Raw genomic sequence first — 19,499 nt, forward strand, 5'->3', positions numbered from 1 at the left:
TACATAATTGTTTTACTGTTCATTCATATTTTGAATTGTATGATTACCTTCAATTCAAACTAGCGATTCTATTACTTTATCTGTACAAAAGGCTAAATTGAATGCAGCATTTAAGTATTTTCATTCTATTATTTTTATAATATGGTTTTAATAGTAGTAGTTAGTAGTATTGTAACTTGTATTGTTGTGTTTAAGATTTCAAAGGGACGGGTTCCACATCTTTACTGCACAGGAAATCTTTGCGGAGCTTCAGTTTGACTCTTAATATGCCTGATTATAATAGAAACTCCTAAAACACTATTTTAAGTATACATAGACACTAAAGGAGACATATAGACCGTTAAGCACCGATTGTGACAGCCGGTACAGACCGTTACAAAATATATTCTCAGAAATAAATTTACAGAAGAGTCCACTCAGGCATTTACAACAGATAACACAGCCGCTCAATCATTAACAATCGACAGAGTGAGAGACCAGAAGGACCCCACAGGCATGAAAACAGAAGCCGGGCGAAAATACTTTTAGATAAATAAAATTACACTTAAATCTCTTGCTCGTTACCCGTTTGGTTCTGCTAAACGGCGCCATGTTTATCTCTTCACAAAACCCACCGCCCTCCTTCAAAGACTTCACCCTCGTCATGGTGAGTGACGCATCAGTCTGTGCTTTCACTTTCTCAAGAGACAAACGTGTGTTCGACACTGCTGCCTTGTATCATTTGTGTTCTTACTAACAGTGCTAGTTTAAGACGTGTGCTGTTTAAAGCTACGGTTGGTTAAGTTGAGAGACTAGCAAGAGTAACGTTCAGTGTTGCATCCGCTTTTCCAATGAGAGTAGTTGGCACCACTAGCTCCAAAAGTCGCTAAATCTTGCCAGAAAGTCGCCAAACCGGCATCCATGGCACCCCGTCTCTTTAGGCCTCCTTTTAAAGCCACTCTAACAAAGTTATTATGATGAACGATAATGTATCACAGTGAAGGTAAACTGCTAACATGGCTGGTAGTACTAACGGCTGTCAAGCGAGCAACTTGGAGAGGACTAACTACGGCAAGCGCAATGAGTGTTTGGCGGAGTGTGCACAGGCAGGTAGACGGGCAGGTAGGCTGTTCAGTTATTTAGTTTTGGACATTCTTATCACAGTCCTGTGACTGTCAGAGACCGGATTTTCTTTTCTCCTTTTTTGTCAACGCATTATAGTTATTGTTGTTGGAATGGAAAGATAATTTTAAAGATTTTACAACAAATATATTTCTTTAAACATTACCAAACTAGCTTTAATGGGAACAGAGTCATGCCCAAGTTATGCCAATTTTATTTAGATATATATATATATATATATAACCCAGTATCGCATGTTTGCATTGGTGCAGGAAGTATTCAGGTCCTTTACTTAAAAAAATTTACCAATTCCACACTGTTAACATATTCAATTACAAATAAAAGTCCTGCATTTTAAAAGTGAAAGTACTCAATGCAGGTAAATGGCTTGTATACTATTAAATATCATTAATACTCATGTATTTACATTTATGTATGACCCTTTAATTATTTTAAATAGTGCTGCGATTTGTTATTTACATTATGGATTCATTTGCTGGTTATTTTCTGTTATTAGAAAAATTGTTTGGTTTGTATAAAGTCAGTAAATAGCAACAAATGCCCAAACGTATAAAGAATTTAGTTAACTGCCATTTAAGATGAGGGAAAGCAGCAAATCCTCACATGAGAAGCTGGAACAAAAGACTTACAAAAAAGAATGTTATCAAAATAGCTGCTAATTGCTCTTTATTGTTGTTTATTGCCCTCCCAGCCAGCAGTGGCTGTTGGTAATGTGGGCCAGCTGGCCGTGGACCTCATTGTGTCCACTCTCAACATGAGCAGAGTGGGCTACATACACACAGACTGTCTCATCCCCATGACTGGAAACAACCCGTACACCACCTGTAAAGACGATGCTGAGGAGCTGCACACACCTGCAGAAGGTACCGTCTAAATGAGCACCTGTGAAGTAGATCTGGATTTTTAAATATTATCATAGGTATATTTTTAACATGATGTTATTTATTAGACTAGCACTGAGGTACTTTGTAAAGTGTTACATTTTGCTAATATTAACTTTATGAAAACTATGGTTTGCTAACCTGCATGTTGCAAAAAAATATCACTGATCTGTACTGAAAGTTATTAGTGTTAAATTTGTTGAAGTGTTTGATAAACAGGCCATGTCGCCTCTCAGTTGCTTGTAGGTCCAGTTGTCTAAAGCGTGGTTTATACTCGCAGTAGTGAAGCTGCTCTCAAAGTCATTGGTTTTCGAGGACTAATATGACAAATTAATCCTGTTTCTTTACTGAATCGACCAAAACGTGGTCTCAGTTGGTATCGGCACACTTTGAATAAACTGTGAGACAGGTCATTAAATCTGTCAACCTTTTCTCTTCATCACAGTTTACACAGCACCAGAACTGAAAATGGCAGTTCTTCAAATCAGGGCGCCAATTATTCAGGTAAAACCGCAGCATGAATTGATGGTCCAAAGGAGTGTTTTTTGTGTTTATGTTCTACTTTTTAAATTGTATAATCCAGTTTTTTCTACTTGAGATGTTTGAAGAGATCATTAACTACAACTTGTATCTTCCACGCTGATGTAGTTTGTGTTTCCATGGACCTAGAATGACGTTTGGCATTATTGCATTTGTAGCGCTAACCTTTTTGTTGTAATTGCAGACAAAATCCAAAAAGTTCCGTCAGCTGCTCGTGTCTTGGATCAAAGCCAGCGGGTTCTCCAGGACTGTGGTTCTGTCCAGCAGCCACGCCTACCAGAGAGACGACCAACAGCTGAAGGGGTACCTAACCACAACACTTACATACGATCACTGCATGTCTTTGCCTGAGCTTGTTTACAATCTCTACTCACACATATGTGTCAATGTCAGCACTCCTTTGAGGTACCTGGTCACTCCCGCCCTGCTGAAGGTGAGTGCGATTGCCTTGGAGGAGCTCGGCTGGAGGGAGATGGAGCGGGTGGCGGCCTTCCCGGGAATGACGGACGCCGACACAGACCCGCGCCTCTACATCCCCGGAGGAGGCATAACCAAAGGACTCTATGCGGACAGGTAGCAAAGCGAGAGTTGCAGCAGCCTGTTCGCCACTTCCTACTGAATGCTAAATCATGATTGATCTGAAAGAACACATGGAAAAATTGTATTATTTATGAGCTGAAGTTTAAGAAGTAAAAATGTGGTTGTAACTGCCCTCTGCCTACGAGACATGAGTCACGGTTCTGTATGATTAACCAATTACAGCAACACGTTGAGCTGGTTATGCATGCAGCATTCAATATGATTTACTTATTAAATGCAGTCATAACTGTGTACCAGCTGTGTGTAGAAAGAAGCTTGTGATGACATAACCACGTCTTCATTCTTTCTTTTCAGGCTAGAGTCGGTAATCTTGAGAATCAAGCAAGAGTACGCTGGATTTTTTATATGATCCAACCGAAAGACGTTTGATTCATTGATTGCTGTCAGGATGTAATGACAATGTCAATAAAAATCTAAACGTTTTTTGAAGAGCATTACCAACTCTACCTTTTTTAATTATGATAAGTTGCTCGTCTGTACAATTCTAACATGCTGAAACCCAAAAGCTAATGCTTCTAAAGCATCACACTAATTTAGATCATTACACTTTAAAAGGTCAAATATCATGTTACATAGTATTGTGTGTTTCTACTACTAGATTTCTACTTAAATGTGGCTGGAAAACCTGCAGAATATCTTTAGTATGAAAATATCAAAACACACTTTCTCGACTAAAATAACAATAATATAATTATTGTTTTCTGGACATTGTTTTCAGTTGTGCAGAGGACCTCCCGCTGGCTGTGCTGCTGCTCTTCTGTTCAGAAGGCGACAACATCCCAGACGCCTTCATGCTCGTCAACCACCTCAACGACTGGCTTCATCTGCTGGACAATCCGGTAAGTGACACGCAGTCAAATAACAGACATTTGCCTCCAAATACTTTTCAGTACGGTAAGAAAATAAAACCTGAAACTTGCTAAAGAAAAGTATTTTATCATAGTGGAAATGATTAGTTTGATTCAGAACTGTCAATTTACTATAATTTATGAACTTAATGGGATAGTTCAGAGTTTTTTAAGTGTATGTTCATCCATAGTCAGTGTATTACCCACCACTAAGATTTAGATTAACTTCTACTACTCCTAATTATTGTTTTGCCTGATTCTCATTTCAGAGCCAAAAGCCCAACAAATGGAAGATCCCAACTTCCTGGAGTCTTTTTTTTGGCAATGGCATTCCTCCAGCACTGTTCTGATACCTACATATTTAGTTCTGGTTGTTCTAACTCATAATTAGCTTCTAGGAACAGCAGCAAAGTCTCATACATATGTATTATATTGAGTTCACCTGGTTTGGACCTAAAACCCTCCCACTCTCCAACATTTATCCCAGTCTCCTTTATTTGATAATGATCTATTGGGTGTACAAACATTCTGTCATGTGTAGGAATTTTACTATTTCCAAGTATTGCAGCGTTTGACAGATTTTTTTTCTCCAATAAAAGATCCAGTGTGAATTTATCTGAAACAATCAAGACCTTGGTTGTAACTCTCACTGCACCCGGCCTCGGCCCGCTTAACCGAAAGTGGTTGGCCGGGTGCCACAGCGTCTTCCTGGCAGTACCGCCTCTGTAATTTGATTCTTTTCTTACCAACATGTTACAACAAGTTACATGGTGAAAAAAACACACACTACTCTGATTCATACTTTGTAAAAGCTGTTCTGCCAAGTTTGTGGTTTTCCTTTCTGTCTGGATCATTGTTTTGAGTGGATTCTGTGTAGGATCGCTTGTGGGGAAAAGAATGTCCAGACAGCTTTTTTTTAAAGAGGGAACCATAAAATGAATGTTTGGCTCAGAAAAAGCCTCTTATATTTAGAAAAGTACTGCTGGCCCTGAATGTAATATTAATTACGCAGGTAAAAATAGTTTCTTAAAAATAGTTTTGGGGCTCTTTACACTCTTTCAACCCTAAAAGCATTTTTTAGATAGTTTTACTCATAATTCTTTGTTTGAATTGCTATGCTAACATTAGCGTTAAACCAGAAGACTGTTATCTTAGCTTAGCATAATGACTGGAAATGTGAAAACAACTAGCCTGGCTCTGTTCCAGGGTAACAAAATCTACCTTCATCTACAGCTCAGAATGTACACGTTATATCTCGTTTGGTAAATCCTTAAAATAAAACCATTTTGTTCAAACAAGTTGCCATTTTATGGATGGTGTCCTGAACTCTCTTAGCTAAGAAAGCAACAATTTCTAGAATTCACTTCTACACCCTGTATGGATTGTGTCCAGTCTGTATGATAAATACAGTATTGTATAGTAATTGGTATTTAACTTGTTCTTTTACGAGTGAGACACGTCAGATTCAGCAAACGCTCCTTAACTCATAATTGTAAATAACCAGCGTTGAGGCCCAATAAAAATATCAACTTATTGCATAAAGTTACATCCTTTGTGTGTAATAAAAGTACTGCTTATGACAGATGTACTAACAGGTTTGTGGTGACCAGTAACCAGAAAAAGACAGGTTGTTATGTAAACTAGATAATACCAGTTTTATTTGTAGATTACACTCTAAGAGAAAAGGGAAAATTAAGACAATTTCAGTTCAAAAGGAGAACAAGTCATCAAATCAGGTTTCTACTGTATTCAAATCTGTAACATTGTCGTTCGTCTTTTTGTTTTTTTTTACGAGCAAAAATATGTATTTTTTACACATCTTTTTAAAAAGAACACTATGTACATCATGGAAACATTACATGCCACTGAATTTCTCACGTGGGAGGAGGCAGTGCTTTTCATTTACCCAACCCCCCCATCACTGCTGAAAAACTTCAAGTAATCTCTTATAAAAAATAGAACATTTATTTTTGCCTCTGAAAGAAAAAGGTTTTCTAAAAATACACATATGAACAGCATTACAAATTGTCAATGCTTTAGCCCCTAGTATCAGCCCGATTTTTATAAATGCAAAAGACCCATAATAGAATGTAAAAGCTGCAAATAATAACATTAAAGCAAAACAATAAAATCAAAATGTTTTTCTGACTCCAGAAGCAGCGCAGGCTGTGGTTGAGGTGTAACTGGGGGAGAAAGCGCTGGTGTGTTTTGTCTTTTCAAATGTGCTTCCTTCGAAGAATGTCAAAGTGTCTGCTGTAAACAGTTTAGAGAGGATGAGGAGACGAGGGAAGGCTGTGAGGTGAGGAACTGAGGAGTGACAAGCGGCTAACGGGACGAAGAAGAGGGAGATGAGCGGTGGCTGAATAATGTTTCAGAGCTGGGACATTAAAAATAAAAAAGTGATAGTGAGGAGAGCTGGCTGTAGCGGTGGAGGTGAGGAGTCGAGGAAGAAGGACACAGAGGTTGTGAGAGAGCTGGAGATCCCTGCCGGTTGTTGGCTTCGCTGCCAGAGCTGTAGCTGCAGCTGCGTGGCCGCGGGCGGTGGTGGTTAGCAGTCGCTGGTTTTCGCCCTGTCACAAGACACAAAGTATTTAAAAGAGGTTGAACTCGAGACACAATCTTCTACCAGAGTGACGGTGAAGCTCAAAAGTGATCAAAGGAAAGTCGTGCCACATGATCAAGTCAGCTTGGTCAAGTTTACGAGATCAAACTCAACCACAGAGAAGAAAATCTAAAAGGTAGTTTTGCTGCTAGCAGGAGCTGTGGCACGATGCCTTGGATCACTTTGATCACACCAACAGTAGATTGAGTATAAATGCAGCTGAAAGCAGCAATAATGCTTAATGAGCAACAAGTCACACGGTGTTCAGATGCTCTTAGCTGCAACATTTTCAAGTCCATTTAGTTATTACAGAGCGTTAGAACACGTGGTTATCTGTGATTATCTGTGAGTGGAACAAAGACTCATCCCAGTGTGATGTAGGAGGGGTTTGAAGATAAGAGTAGCGCTGAAACAATTAGTCAATAAGTTGATTAGTTCATGAACAGGTCAATTATCAAGCAAAAATGCCAAATATTCTCTGGTTCAATTTCTATTTTTGTCAATTGGATCATGTAAATTGAATATCTTTCGGTTTTTTTTTTATCTATTGGTCGGACAAAAAAAGACTTTTTAAGATGTAACCTGATCTGCCAGATGGTTAGTTACACAGAACCATCATTGGAAAGTGTTTGGAAAAGGACGGGCACTTTCCAAAAAAATACTTGGCAGGTGATTGGATGAACCATCTGTCAATCAAACTCTTGCCAAAGCCAGTCGGAAGAAAAGCCAAAACATCTTTTCCATAGAGAAAAGCCTTCAGGACGGTTCTCTGCTGTTCTATCAATGAAGAAATACTTCACAGTTCTTCTAAAATGGATGCTATTGCAGCGTCTACGTTAACCTCTTCAGGAGCCGCCATTGTTACTTTGACACACCTAAGCCCCGCCCCTAGCTGCCAGTAACTCCTCACAGGACGCTGATTGGTCCGCATAAATTAAAAGGGAACTTGTCCACAGAACCGTTTTTACAGGATAAATATCTATAGAGATGACACCATAAGTTGATTGACAGTAAATTAATCAACTACTATTTTGATAAATAAAATTGTTCTGTCAGTCATTTTCAAAGCAAAAGATACCAAATAGTCCTGTTTTGTTTTACGCAGTAATTAAAGGATTATTTTGGGAGTTTTGGACAATACAAAACAGCAAAAGACAACAGAATTGTTGATTGCTCAACGGTCCTCCAGCCTATTTAATCAACAAAGGCCCTCCTAGATCTCACCATAACTCTCCTGATGAATTTCAAACCTCCAAACTTCCATTCAAACTTTAACAAGGCCCAAACTCAACTGATGCAGTTTAACACCAACAAACCAGTTGAACTGACGTGCTACGGTGACAGAAGAAACGCAACAACCTCATGAAACAACTCTGACAGTTAGGAGTTAAACCACAGGAACATGCAACAAACTCACAAGAAGTTACTCTTCCTTGCTGTATTACTTCTTTTGATTCAATAATTCTACATTCTCTGTCCGAAAAAAACACACTTGTCATCACAAACTAGCAGCACTTTTATGTGCAAAGCAATCGTTTAGTGAGGAGAAACCTTTAGTGGTTCACAGGACTGAACAGACAGATAAAAAGAGGCCACGGAATTTGAATCTTTGGTGCACAGCATAACTTAGTGCCTTGCATTATTCCAACTCAACCTGACATTTCAGAGCTTCAACACTTTAACCACAAATGTATGCACGCACACGCACACGCACACACACACACACACACACACACACACACACACACACACACACACACACACACACCATGCCAGAATGCAGCCAAAATGAACTCCAAACCGCAGGAACCAAGCAAATCATGAAGAAAGGAAAGAGCAAAAACCTCAACAGAAACAAAAACACAGCAGACACCAGCAGTACACTCACACCTCCTCGTACAAGACTGGGGCGTTCGTTTTAAAAGCTGCGGGTAAACCTCGTCCTGTAAATGAGCTCTTCAAGGTTGTTGCTGTCACAGAGAGGGGGGGGGGTAAAGATACGTGGCCCCCCCGCTGGACAGGCCAGCTCTTGTCATGTGCAGCAAATGCAGCCCAAACTGTCCGAGAAGAAGAGTTGAGACCTCGTCAGAAAATGGTGCAGTTTGGGCCGAAATTACTGGAACAACAACTAACATGTCACACAACAAAAGGAGGGCTTCTGGGAAATGACTCGGTGAGCCATTTTTTGGCGGGTGCACAGTCATCAGAAATAAAGTGCTTCGTCGGGGGAAACGCGTCCTGCCTTCATGAGAACGTGAAGTCGATGTCAGCTAGCTACACAGGTGGCTTCACACTAAATGACTGAGAATGTTGAGGAGGGGGAGAGGGGGAGAGAGAATTAAAAAGCCTCAGCTCTGTATGAAGTCTAACTTGTGCCAATAGGAGGATGAGTCATGCACTGGGAAAGCCTACCTGGATTTCCTCTCTGGAGTTAAAAGAAATTAAGCTGAAAACTGACTCATCTCTTTTACATTACAGGAGCTGTTGCATTTCTTTTCTGTCTAAAGGGAACTGGAAAACTAGGAAGCATGCTAAATGATGTCACACTGCCGATTTTCTACGTCCAACAACACTATGTAGGGATTGCACCAACAGTAGCTCTCTTTCTTAACACTTACGGTGGATTAGATAAGGTCGGTCAGTGTTGATTAATACAAATTACAGGATGTAAATTAATACAAAAGTGGCTTTGTGACGGTGTTTGACAAATCCCCATGGAAGGCAACAACAACTTGGTGCTTTGTGTATGAAAAATCACCTTTTTCTCTTCTTCTCCGAGTCGTTTGCCCTGGGCTTGCTTTGGGGTGTCTTGGCTGTGCCTGATTTGGAAATGCTGTCTTCTCTGCGTCGTTTGCTGCGTAAAAAAGGAGAGAAAAATAGGTAAACAGCTCTCAGCCGTTCAGAGCATCTATCAGCCGATTACAAACTTTTCGTGTACTGACTGTGTCGTGCCGCCTTCCTGCTCCTGCTCCTTGCAAGGAGACTGTGCTGGTACTTTGCTGTCCTGTCTGTAGTCGCCTCCCTCCTCCAGCTGACCTCCCCGCTGGCTGCCGTTGTGTCGCTCTGTTGGACACCTGGCTGGGGGCTGAGTGGAGGGGGGGGACTCTGATGCCGGCTCCTGATCTTCTCTGGACAACTCCCGCCACCGGTTCTACACGAGGAGAAGAACAGTGAATACAGAGAGAGGTGGAAGGTAGTTTACTCTCAAGATTTTTGTTTTACTGATGCAATAAATAAATACAAAGTCATTTGAGAGGGATTTAATAAAGACTTAAAACGTTCAATCATTATGGTCAAACAGTGAATAGGGACTCCACATCCAAGAGTCAAGATGTTTGTGGACCTTAAGGAGCATGTCAAAGGTGGGAATCATAATAAATAATGCTCTTGTTTAGTAATCCACCCTGCCTCCTTACCTGTGGCTAAGATTCCTCTCAATGGCTTCTCTGTGTCACTATATGGATTTGAGGACAGTGTGAGAATAATAAGGGTCATCCAATGGCTTCTTCAACATGCGTGTCCTCATCTATTACCACCACTGCTACACCTTTGTCAGCTGTTTTTGTGATAATTGACTGTCTTGGCTAGACCTGTTTTGGGGATTTGGTAAAATTCTTCATAACAGTCTTATCAGGTGTCGAAAAACAAATGCTCAATGTCAAAGTCGGCCTTTTTTTTTTTTGCAGGGCGTCAGCGTGATAGTTTGATAGTGCAGGCATGACATGAGACTCGGGTATGAAGGGAGAGCTTTGGGGCCGTAGTTTTGTTTTGGTGGTACCACAATTTCAGATGCAGATAGAGGCAGCTGCTAAATGGATCAACCTTGGTATTAAAGTAATTAGCGTGGTGGGTGGGGGGGGAGAGAGTCCTTTTGACAACACACTGACACAATCTGAGGTTTCTCAAAGTCTCAAAGTTTCAGCCTCACTGCCAAGAACAATGGTAAAAGGTAAGGAACTCATAACATGAAGGGAAATTACTGCTCCTTATAGAGACAAATGGGTGAAATACATAATCGAGGTAAGTTAAATTAGAAAAAGAAAACAAACATTCACATTTCTCGGCCAATGGTTCTCCAGCGTGGCCGTAAAATGAACCTTAATGTCAATTGAATGCCAGTCATGTCAGCTTCTAACCTCTCTGATTGCATCGATTAGACGGCAGTTTCAATGTGTGTTTTGTGATACTTTGGGAGATCTACTGTAGCCTTGTTTCATCCACATCCTATATCATATGCCTCTGGATTTACAATCAAACAAGAGCTACCACGGAGAGGAACAAGTACTTGGTGTACTGAGTGATAGAATTAGACACATTAGTGTGTGTGTGGTGCAGGTACCTGTACGGAGGAGTCTCCCGTGATGTGCTTGGATCCTTCGAGGACAGCCATGAAGGAGAAGCGCAGCTGGTCCGGGGTCTGGATCAGGCCCATGCGGTACTTCCTCATGTCCAACAGGATGCTTTTGATGTCCACTGATGAAGGGGCTTTCCTCTTCTCCATCTGAAACGGGAAAGAATTGTACATTAGCTCAGCTAACCAGGAACCATGTTCTCTCCATATCTAGCGACTAATTTGTTGGTTGTGTTTTGAAGGAAATCCCGACACATTTTTACACATCACCAGTCTGTGGCAAAGAGTACAGTGCCAGCAACACTTTTGGGATGGGATGCTGAAAATGACCTTTTTTAGCACCCTATTTATTTTTTAACAGGCTTAGCGCTTAAGTCACATGTATTTATTTCCATGCTGTTAGATACAAGCAGGTCAAACAACAATAGATCCCAAAAAACAACATTAAAATAAAGGTCATGTGCTTCCTGGTCTGTGTTGGCACTAACACACATATCTTGACAAATCAAGTCACTGCAGAAAAGAACAAAAGGCAAATCTTTCTCCTGAGTCAGAATATGTAAACACTGATACAAACAAAGCACTCACCAGTACCACACACGTGTCGACCAATGAAAACGTCCCTGAACGTCCGATTCCAGCGCTACAGTGCACCACAGCGGGCCCGTGGTCCACCCCCAACGCTCCCGACTCACGCACTTTGAAGAGGAAGTTAAGGAAGGATGCCGGGGACTCTGGGACACCGAAATCTGGCCACGTGGTGTAATGAAAGTGGAAGATCTCTCTCTTTTCCCCGGTCTGTGAGAGCACAGAGGTCTCATTAGCAGGTACAACACTTTTATTTATCTGCAGCTTGTCAGTGCTTATTTTCTTGTTTTTATCGGTTCTATTTGAGGTGACCTGAGGTTATTCCAGTGTTTGAGAGCTGAACTAAGCAAACACTTCCAACGGTTTCAGTTTCAATTCATGCAAGAAAGCAGGTTCTGAAAACTTGCCACATCAAAACAGCAAATCAAGACGTGTGTGCTGTTTTTCTCATGCTTGTTTTTCTTAAAACCACCTTGACAGTTAATTTTTCTTCTTCTTTTTTTAATATTAAAAAAAACAGTGAAAGACGGATTAGAGAAATGTATAACACTACAGGAGAAACATTGTAGTTAAAGCATATACTGTGTATTTTCACATGAAATCTACAGCTCACCTCCACTGAAAATACTTTGGATGTGTGCAAATGTAAACTCTGTTTGATCTGTCTGTGAAAACTTTGTGATAAATGAGGCTGATTTCAGTTCTAAGAAGCCTCAGAAAACACGTGTTGGTGTGACACCCTTGAACCATTTCAGTTCTTCTCTGACACCTTTAAAAAGGGAAAGTCCCTGGTAGTAAATAAAAACTGCGGCCTACGCTAATGTTCTGCAGCTCCAACACTCTGGTGGTGTAGTAAGACTTGGTGTCTTCTGACAGCAGCGTGACCAACAGACGGGTGTCTCTGAAGGCCATCTCCCTCTCCTCCGCTGTGGGCCAGTACTGAGCACACTTTTCCTGTCGCACACAAGGAGAAAGTAGAGAAAACGTGGTGAGAGACACCAAAACATCTGACAAAAGAAATACACCGGATTAAAAGCAGATGCTGGTCTTGAGGTAAAGCAGCTGACGACTAACAGGAGGACAGTTTGATCCTCTCCATTGAGACGAAAAACTGCATAATAAATCAGACAATGCTTCGGATAAACACCCTCTTTGTCTTCTCTCTTCCCCACAAACCTGCACACGTTATCCTCACACAAACAGTTCATGTCACACTTACATAATAATACACTTTCACACTTTTTGTTTGTTTTGTTGCTTTGCCATTAACATAAACAACTATACAGAATCCAACCTCTGCTTTGTGACACCGGATATATTGAATCACAACTTATTGTGCTACAGATGTTATCTATTTTGTTGCACATCTGTCTGTCTAATTTAGGTCGCCTTTTAATACCTTTTATAATATAAAATGAGTCAGGAGTCTACGTTTTACATATATTTAGTTTTCACAGTTTTTTCATGTATTATTTAGGTATTTTTGTGATTACAGTTCTTACACCAAACTGTAACATAACTGCATTACTACATTAGTAAAATGTAGTAATGCAAGAAAAAAATATGCATAATATACTTTCTTTTAAACTTTTATTATTTTACTTCCCTCCTCTTTTTATAAGTATTTTTTTTTTTTTTTTCGTTGCTGTTTCACTTAACAAAAATCACAACAAAATGATGACAAAAATAAAAATAGACATAAACGTAAAAGGAAAAGGAAAAGGAGGGTCACCATACATTCTTTTCAACCTTTGAACTGTACTCTTTGGGCCAGCTGAGAACACTACCCATCTTTACTCTTGTATAATGTCCATTTTCCCCAGCGTTGATCATGGATCCCTGCTTTGATCGTTAGATAAAGAGTCAATTTTTCCATAGAGTGTATTTCCTCTACAATGTCCAGCCACTGCCCTAGGCTTGGAGGGTGGCTTTTCAACCAGCTCCTTGTGATGGCCTTTTTACTTGCGAGTATCGAAATTTTAAAGAGGTAGATGTCCTTCTTTTGGATTATGTCGCCAGGTATCAATCCCAGGTACACAATCCGGGGGTCCCTGGGAATCTTGTAGTTTAGAATCTCCTCCAGAGTCTGAATAACCCTGTCCCAGAATGTTTGAATTTTTATACATGACCAGAAAATGTGTGAGTGATTGGCATTCATCTGCCCACACTGTCTCCAGCATTGCTGTTCTTTACCCAATTGTTTATGTTTTATATGTGGTGTAATAAAAAAGCGGATTAGGTTCTTCCAACTGAATTCCCTCCATCTTTTAGAGCTAGTGGAAGTATGTTGCGTTCTACAAATGGAATGCCAATCACTCTTCGACAGTTTAATGTTAATTTCTACTTCCCATTTCAGTTTTACATATAGTGTGTTTCTTCCGTTTCGTTTTTGTAAACTCCTGTACAGTTTGGAAACCAACTTTCAGGGGGTTTGTTTGTATGCACCTGTCAACACTTCCTGCTCCCTTGTTTAATTATCTCTGTATGGCAATTTGAACACTAAAAGTCACTGGATTGTCCGAGAAAGGTTTATTATTGCAGCTAGCTGATTAGAAATTATGCCTATTGAACCAAAGGAACATGGTTCATTCCCCACAGTGATGCTGAAATTCCTTTTTTAATTTCTGTATCATAGAAATGTCTTAGCTGTAAATATCTGAACAGGTCCCCGTTTTCTAATTTAAATTCTCCTTTGAGTTTTTCAAAAGTCTTAAAAGTTTTTCCCGCTATGAGTGTACATATCACTGTTATTCCTTTTTCTCTCCAACGTACAAATGTATTATCTGTCTCTCCAGGTCTAAACCTGGGGGTCTGAGAAGGCCAAATTGTATTTTTTGACTATCTCATTCCAAATTTTCAGTGATTCTTCTAATATGGAATGTTCTCCCTTTTGGTCTGTTCTTAGTATTTAAACCAGTTTTTTGTTGTAAAGCACTTTGAGCTTCATTTCTTAAAATGTATAAAAATTACGATTATTATTATTATTGTTGTTAACAATCAATCTTGCTCACATAAAGTTTAGATGAGAAGCTTGACTCAACTCCAAAACAATTGCTGATTTTGTAATGCACTCAATACTATTCAGGGAACAGCAAGTCTTCTGTCAGTACTGTGGTCAAATACTGTGATAAATCTTTAAATTATATCTACAACAAACATTTCACCATGCAGTATTTTCTTAGTAAATAGACAATAGCCAGAGCTGTTCAGGATACGTCTATCATGTAACTTTCCCTCTGCAGGATTGCAGAGCCGGCCTACATAAAGGATCCTTGTGAGGTTAATCATATTCGTGGACGAGGTACTTTTTTTATCTTCTATTTCCAAGAAAACACTCAGCGAGAGAATCTCATGACCCGGCGAGATCCAATCCAGCTGCTTTACTGAGAAAGAGAGAGATCACAGCTGCTCTGCTGAGGGAGTGTTAGCACGTGTGTGTGTGTGTGTGTGTGTGTGTGTGTGTGTGTGTGTGTGTGTGTGTGTGTGTGTGTGTGTGTGTGTGTGTGTGTGTGTTTAATCAGCACATCACAGGATCAGAGGATTTAAAAGGAGTTGAGAGGTTGGGCTACGTACCAGTTCCTCACGTACATCTGTGAACACACTATGAAAACAGTGAATTCCTGTTATCCTGCTGATCGGAGAGGGAAGCTTCACAGTCGACCATTTAATCGAATCAAACAAGTCATAGAAATTATTTCACACTGTGAGCGGGCTGCAAACTTCAACAACGTATGTGTGTTGCTGTGGTCTATGCGTGACTAGTCTTTCTGTGGTCTATTCATTATTTCTGCAGTCTATCTGTGTGTGGGTGTGTATGAAACCAGACAAATGTCAACCCAGACCCAGACAATATGAAGCCGTTTTATTGTCGTGTACTTACCGAGCCTTTCTCGATGACCCTGTTGAGCATGACGATCGCCTTGGTCTTCTGCTCCCAGATCATGAGCCAAAAGTGGCCACAGGTGTTCCTGAGGGGTCCCTGTGGACAACACACACACACACACACACACACACACACACACACACACACACACACACACACACACACACACACACACACACACACACACACACACACACACACACACACACACACACACAAACACAAACACTTTGATCAGTTACAGAGCAGGAGGAAATGAGTCCAGTGGACACTGGCAAATCATTTTCAATTGAAATGTGTGTAATCTTTCCGGCATGACCGAACATTGAAAACATTAGGCCATAATTAATCTGATAACTGTGCAACTAACAAGTGTTTACTTAAAAAGGTCAAGACTTAAAAAGGTCAAGACTGCAAAAGGTTACGATGTGGTTGAGATGAGAAAACTTCACTCTGTAAGGCGCGATACCTTTAAATGTCTCTCAAATAACACAGAATAGATAACATACACAAAGGCAATGCTGAGACACTGTCAACAAGTCTTTGATTTTGTTGTCATTTGTATATTCAATAAAATATCAGTGTTGTGGTACATTATAATTCCTAAACAAAACACGGATGAATGGTTCAGTCTAGCTTTGCTTCATTTAAAAACAACCAATGCACACATGTTGAAAAACAAATTCATATTTTTGCACAGAACGTTTTCATATTTTTGCAAGATAACATTCCAAAAATGTCTGCCTGATCCATAATTAACGCAAGAAACTTTGATATTTCTGTCGTGTCACGTTGAATTGAGCAACTTTACTGTGGCGTTTAACTAATGACATAGTATTCAGTGTACGGTGAGCAAGAACCAGTTTTATCAGCCCAGGCTCAGTTTTCTGTGGTCATGCTGGCAAGAAAAAAACATTACATGAAAAAAAGTAGAGTGGTTATTTGTCCTTTCATTTTCTGAAGACATATTCAAAGTTGTGTGGGATGAAGACGCCCCTGTGTTAGGTTTCTGTTTAGTATGCTAAAGTTCACATCTATGGCCTGATTAATAAGGATAGCTACTGGTTTTCTGATATGTTCATGACTATACACTAACAACATTGTCTTTAAGCAAGGGTGTTGTGAGAACACACATTTAAAAAAATGAAACTATCACTCAATTATGTATCACTGTTCTTAGTTTTGATTATGCAGAAAAGGAGACAAAATAGACCAAGCAGCAGGTGATATTATAATGTTCATTCCCCATTTTCTCAAAGGTTGCAATTTTATAAGTGTATACAACTGTATATAGATTAATGTAGCAAATCATTGTTTAAAAATAAATAAAAAAGCTTAGGTACAAAATACTGTATGACCTTTACATAAATATTTCTATCAAATAAACACAATATCATTAATTTCTGTGCTTTTATGTATATACAGTAAACATAATAAATAACTATTATTGATAAATACTAAAGTTAGGAAAGAACATTATTAAATAGGCTACTTCTACTACTTAGTAATTTACTAAATATTTCAAAAATAGAGCATCAGAGAGAGCACACTTTCACCAGATTTACTTTACTTTGTAGCTACATAAACACACACAATGTGTCTCAGAACCACACACACACACTCCTCCAGTTCACAGCGATGCAGAAACTTTACACATCACTAAATGATTTTTCTTTCACTTCTTATCATCCATCAGGCTCAGTGACATGTACACACATTATTCACAATGCAGTCTGGAAAACAAAAACTACACATATTTACTTATCTGGCATATCTGCCACAAGTTTTTTAAAGAACACTAACTAGCCTTACAGACTTCCAACTGAACTGTTTACACCAAAGTAACGGCAAGAATTTATCAATTAACGCTGTGCCGTTAACACGTTATATTACAGTAGTTAAAAAATAAGATATACACTTTCATGTAGTTTTTGTTAAGTTTAGTGGTGAACTTTTTCAGAGCCTAAATGATTTGTCAAATACTTGACGAGGCAGTTAAGACATGATTCATCTGTATCTTGGAATGTTTGTTTGGACAAAACCAAACAATCTGAAAACACATTGGTATAGATGAAAACATGATTGTTTTAACTGGAATAAAAAGACTTGCCTGTGTCAATATGTAACTTCTCTGGGCTTCCTCCATGACCACCAGACTTGCATTGATGTAGTCGTTGTCTGTGCCCTCCAGCTTCACCCGGCTGTGATCGACTGCAGGCAGCAATGAGAGAAAATGATGCATTCATTATTATAAGATTGACTGTAAATTGACAAAACACTGTTAAAGAAGTTTAGCAGAAAAACATCACATTGTGAACAAGTTTCCACAAAAAGTTTACCTACATGGACTGACATCTCTGTATCTGTTTCGGTTGCGATTCTCTGGACACTTTGCCACTTTGTAGGAGCACTCGTGGGACTGATTCCTTATTTCCTGGAGACAACAGTGAGATTGTTTATAAACAAGAACAGCATTCAACTAGCATTAGATATGAGCAAGCAGGAACCCAGTAACAACCTAGCTGAGATGCGTTTGTCCAATAATCACAGAGAAACGATACATAGTTACTTTCAGCACTGACCATTACACAACGTGTCCCAATAAGATCCTACTAATAGAGTGGAGTATAAAGTCTCTATGTAATGTAGCTGTTAGCTAATCACAGTGAGCAACAACCACATGCACCATAACACCGACTAAACTAACGGTAACATTCACGTTACCATATTTATTTAGTTGTTGCAGACACGCTGAAAATAAATAGAACCGACAGAAAATTTAAATATGAAGGAAACTGTCGATAAATGACAGGTTAGATATCGGATAACGGATGAGTTAGCCTGATAGCTTGCTAGATTAATGCGCGCTTGAGGTACTATCTGTGTTAGCTTCGTGCTAGCTATGCTAACAGACTTACTAGGTAGAGTTTTTGCCACCGGCCCTCTGAATCTATGTCTTCAAACTCCTGGTCCATTTTCACCGTGGCAGTGCCAGTCTGTTGTAATCAAGGTACGTATACTTAGTTGTCCGACTATCTACCTCATTACTTTGTACAGGCTGGAGGAGCTTTTTTGTCAAAAGGATTACAACTTCCCTAAGCTAACGAGCTCTCGCTAGTGTTTGTCTAAACGCTGTGGCGTTTGTCCGTTATCTCGCTGGTGCAGTTGACGTCTGAAGGAGCGACACGTGCGCATGCGCCAAAAAGAGGTCCTAGCTGTCAAAAACAAACACAGCAAAGATATTCACTGAGCACGAGATGTCAAACAACCATCACCAACTGTCTAAAGCACCCCTATGTGAAATACAATAATATAATTTCACCACATAAATCTGTTGATCATTTTTGTTATATTAAAAAAATCCATGTTTATTAACATCTTTAAATTTATTTTTTGGGGAGAAAGTTCTTGTGTATTAATACATTTGATAGCTATGTTGTTTAACGTTTAGAGCTATAGTTGTTCAAATTAAAATGATAATTGATTAAAAAAAATATATTCAGAATGTAATGACTATTTTGATTATTGATTACTCTGTTGACAATTATTCTTAATTTTGTTAATTAATTCCTCATTTGGCCCATAAAATATCTGAAAATAACAATGATTTGAAAAGCAAAATATCGCTCACAATTTAGCAAAACCCACAGTGACATGTTCAAATTGGTTGTTTTATCGACCAACAATCCAGAACCCAATATGTTCAACTCAAGAGAAATGTGATGCCCATTGTGCTGCTGAGTCTGATGAGACAAAGAGGTCAAAAGCATAATTTCTAATGTTGTATTTGCCTTTCCGCCTCAGACCTGCCTTAATGTCATGGATAATGGTTCAGCAATATTCTATCTTTCCTCCATTTACTTCTCTTTTTGAACAAGGATATTAACAACAGAGGTGAGAAAATGCCTCATGAGATTGTCTGCTTGGTAAATGGTGAACATGTTTTAACATGTCTGAAGCATAAAGACACCTACAGTGATGTGATGATCCCCACGAGACTGGTAATCAACATTCCCTTACATTAGATTCAAGAAATGTGACATACATTATGTTGAATGACATGGATGCAGAAGCCATTTATATT

At 39.4% G+C, this 19,499-nt stretch overlaps 2 protein-coding genes across 3 annotated transcripts; one reads left to right on the forward strand and one right to left on the reverse strand.

The window, feature by feature from the left end:
• The first annotated feature begins 475 nt into the window (after positions 1-475).
• Positions 476-4,606, forward strand: psmg2 (proteasome (prosome, macropain) assembly chaperone 2). Of its 2 annotated transcripts, none has more exons than XM_068728431.1 (7): positions 476-646; positions 1,814-1,985; positions 2,449-2,507; positions 2,728-2,846; positions 2,937-3,116; positions 3,862-3,982; positions 4,261-4,606. In XM_068728431.1, exons 1-7 carry the CDS (start codon positions 590-592, stop codon positions 4,339-4,341), a joined length of 789 nt encoding a protein of 262 aa, XP_068584532.1. In that variant the 5' UTR covers positions 476-589; the 3' UTR covers positions 4,342-4,606. The 2 variants fall into 2 exon arrangements, with proteins under 2 accessions (XP_068584532.1, XP_068584531.1); XM_068728430.1 differs by lacking the exon at positions 476-646 and adding an exon at positions 685-1,101.
• Positions 4,607-5,619: 1,013 nt separating this feature from the next.
• On the reverse strand, positions 5,620-18,576 carry ptpn2b (protein tyrosine phosphatase non-receptor type 2b). Its single transcript, XM_068728429.1, has 10 exons — positions 18,334-18,576; positions 17,759-17,849; positions 17,526-17,626; positions 15,413-15,511; positions 12,349-12,486; positions 11,533-11,742; positions 10,933-11,094; positions 9,536-9,744; positions 9,352-9,447; positions 5,620-6,561 (listed from the first exon to the last, which is right to left on the reverse strand). Exons 1-10 carry the CDS (start codon positions 18,388-18,390, stop codon positions 6,540-6,542), a joined length of 1,185 nt encoding a protein of 394 aa, XP_068584530.1. The 5' UTR covers positions 18,391-18,576; the 3' UTR covers positions 5,620-6,539.
• Between the last annotated feature and the right edge of the window lie 923 nt (positions 18,577-19,499).

The sequence above is a fragment of the Cebidichthys violaceus genome, unplaced genomic scaffold (genome assembly GCF_023349555.1).
Source record: "Cebidichthys violaceus isolate CVI_PGR_0920_01 unplaced genomic scaffold, fCebVio1.0.p SCAF_42, whole genome shotgun sequence".
Classification (NCBI taxonomy): Eukaryota; Metazoa; Chordata; class Actinopteri; order Perciformes; family Stichaeidae; genus Cebidichthys; species Cebidichthys violaceus.

Excerpts from the sequence above, each read along its gene's own strand:
- psmg2 (XM_068728430.1), top strand. The coding sequence starts at position 967 with ATGTATCACAGTGAAGGTAAACTGCTAACATGGCTGGTAGTACTAACG. Across the intron at positions 1,102-1,813 it reads ACAGGCAGGTAGACGGGCAG|CCAGCAGTGGCTGTTGGTAA; the intron begins GTAGGCTGTTCA and ends TTGCCCTCCCAG. Across the intron at positions 1,986-2,448 it reads GCTGCACACACCTGCAGAAG|TTTACACAGCACCAGAACTG; the intron begins GTACCGTCTAAA and ends TCTTCATCACAG.
- ptpn2b (XM_068728429.1), bottom strand. The coding sequence starts at position 18,390 with ATGGACCAGGAGTTTGAAGACATAGATTCAGAGGGCCGGTGGCAAAAA. Across the intron at positions 17,627-17,758 it reads ATACAGAGATGTCAGTCCAT|TCGATCACAGCCGGGTGAAG; the intron begins GTAGGTAAACTT and ends TGCTGCCTGCAG. Across the intron at positions 11,743-12,348 it reads TGGAGCTGCAGAACATTAGC|ACCGGGGAAAAGAGAGAGAT; the intron begins GTAGGCCGCAGT and ends GTGCTCTCACAG.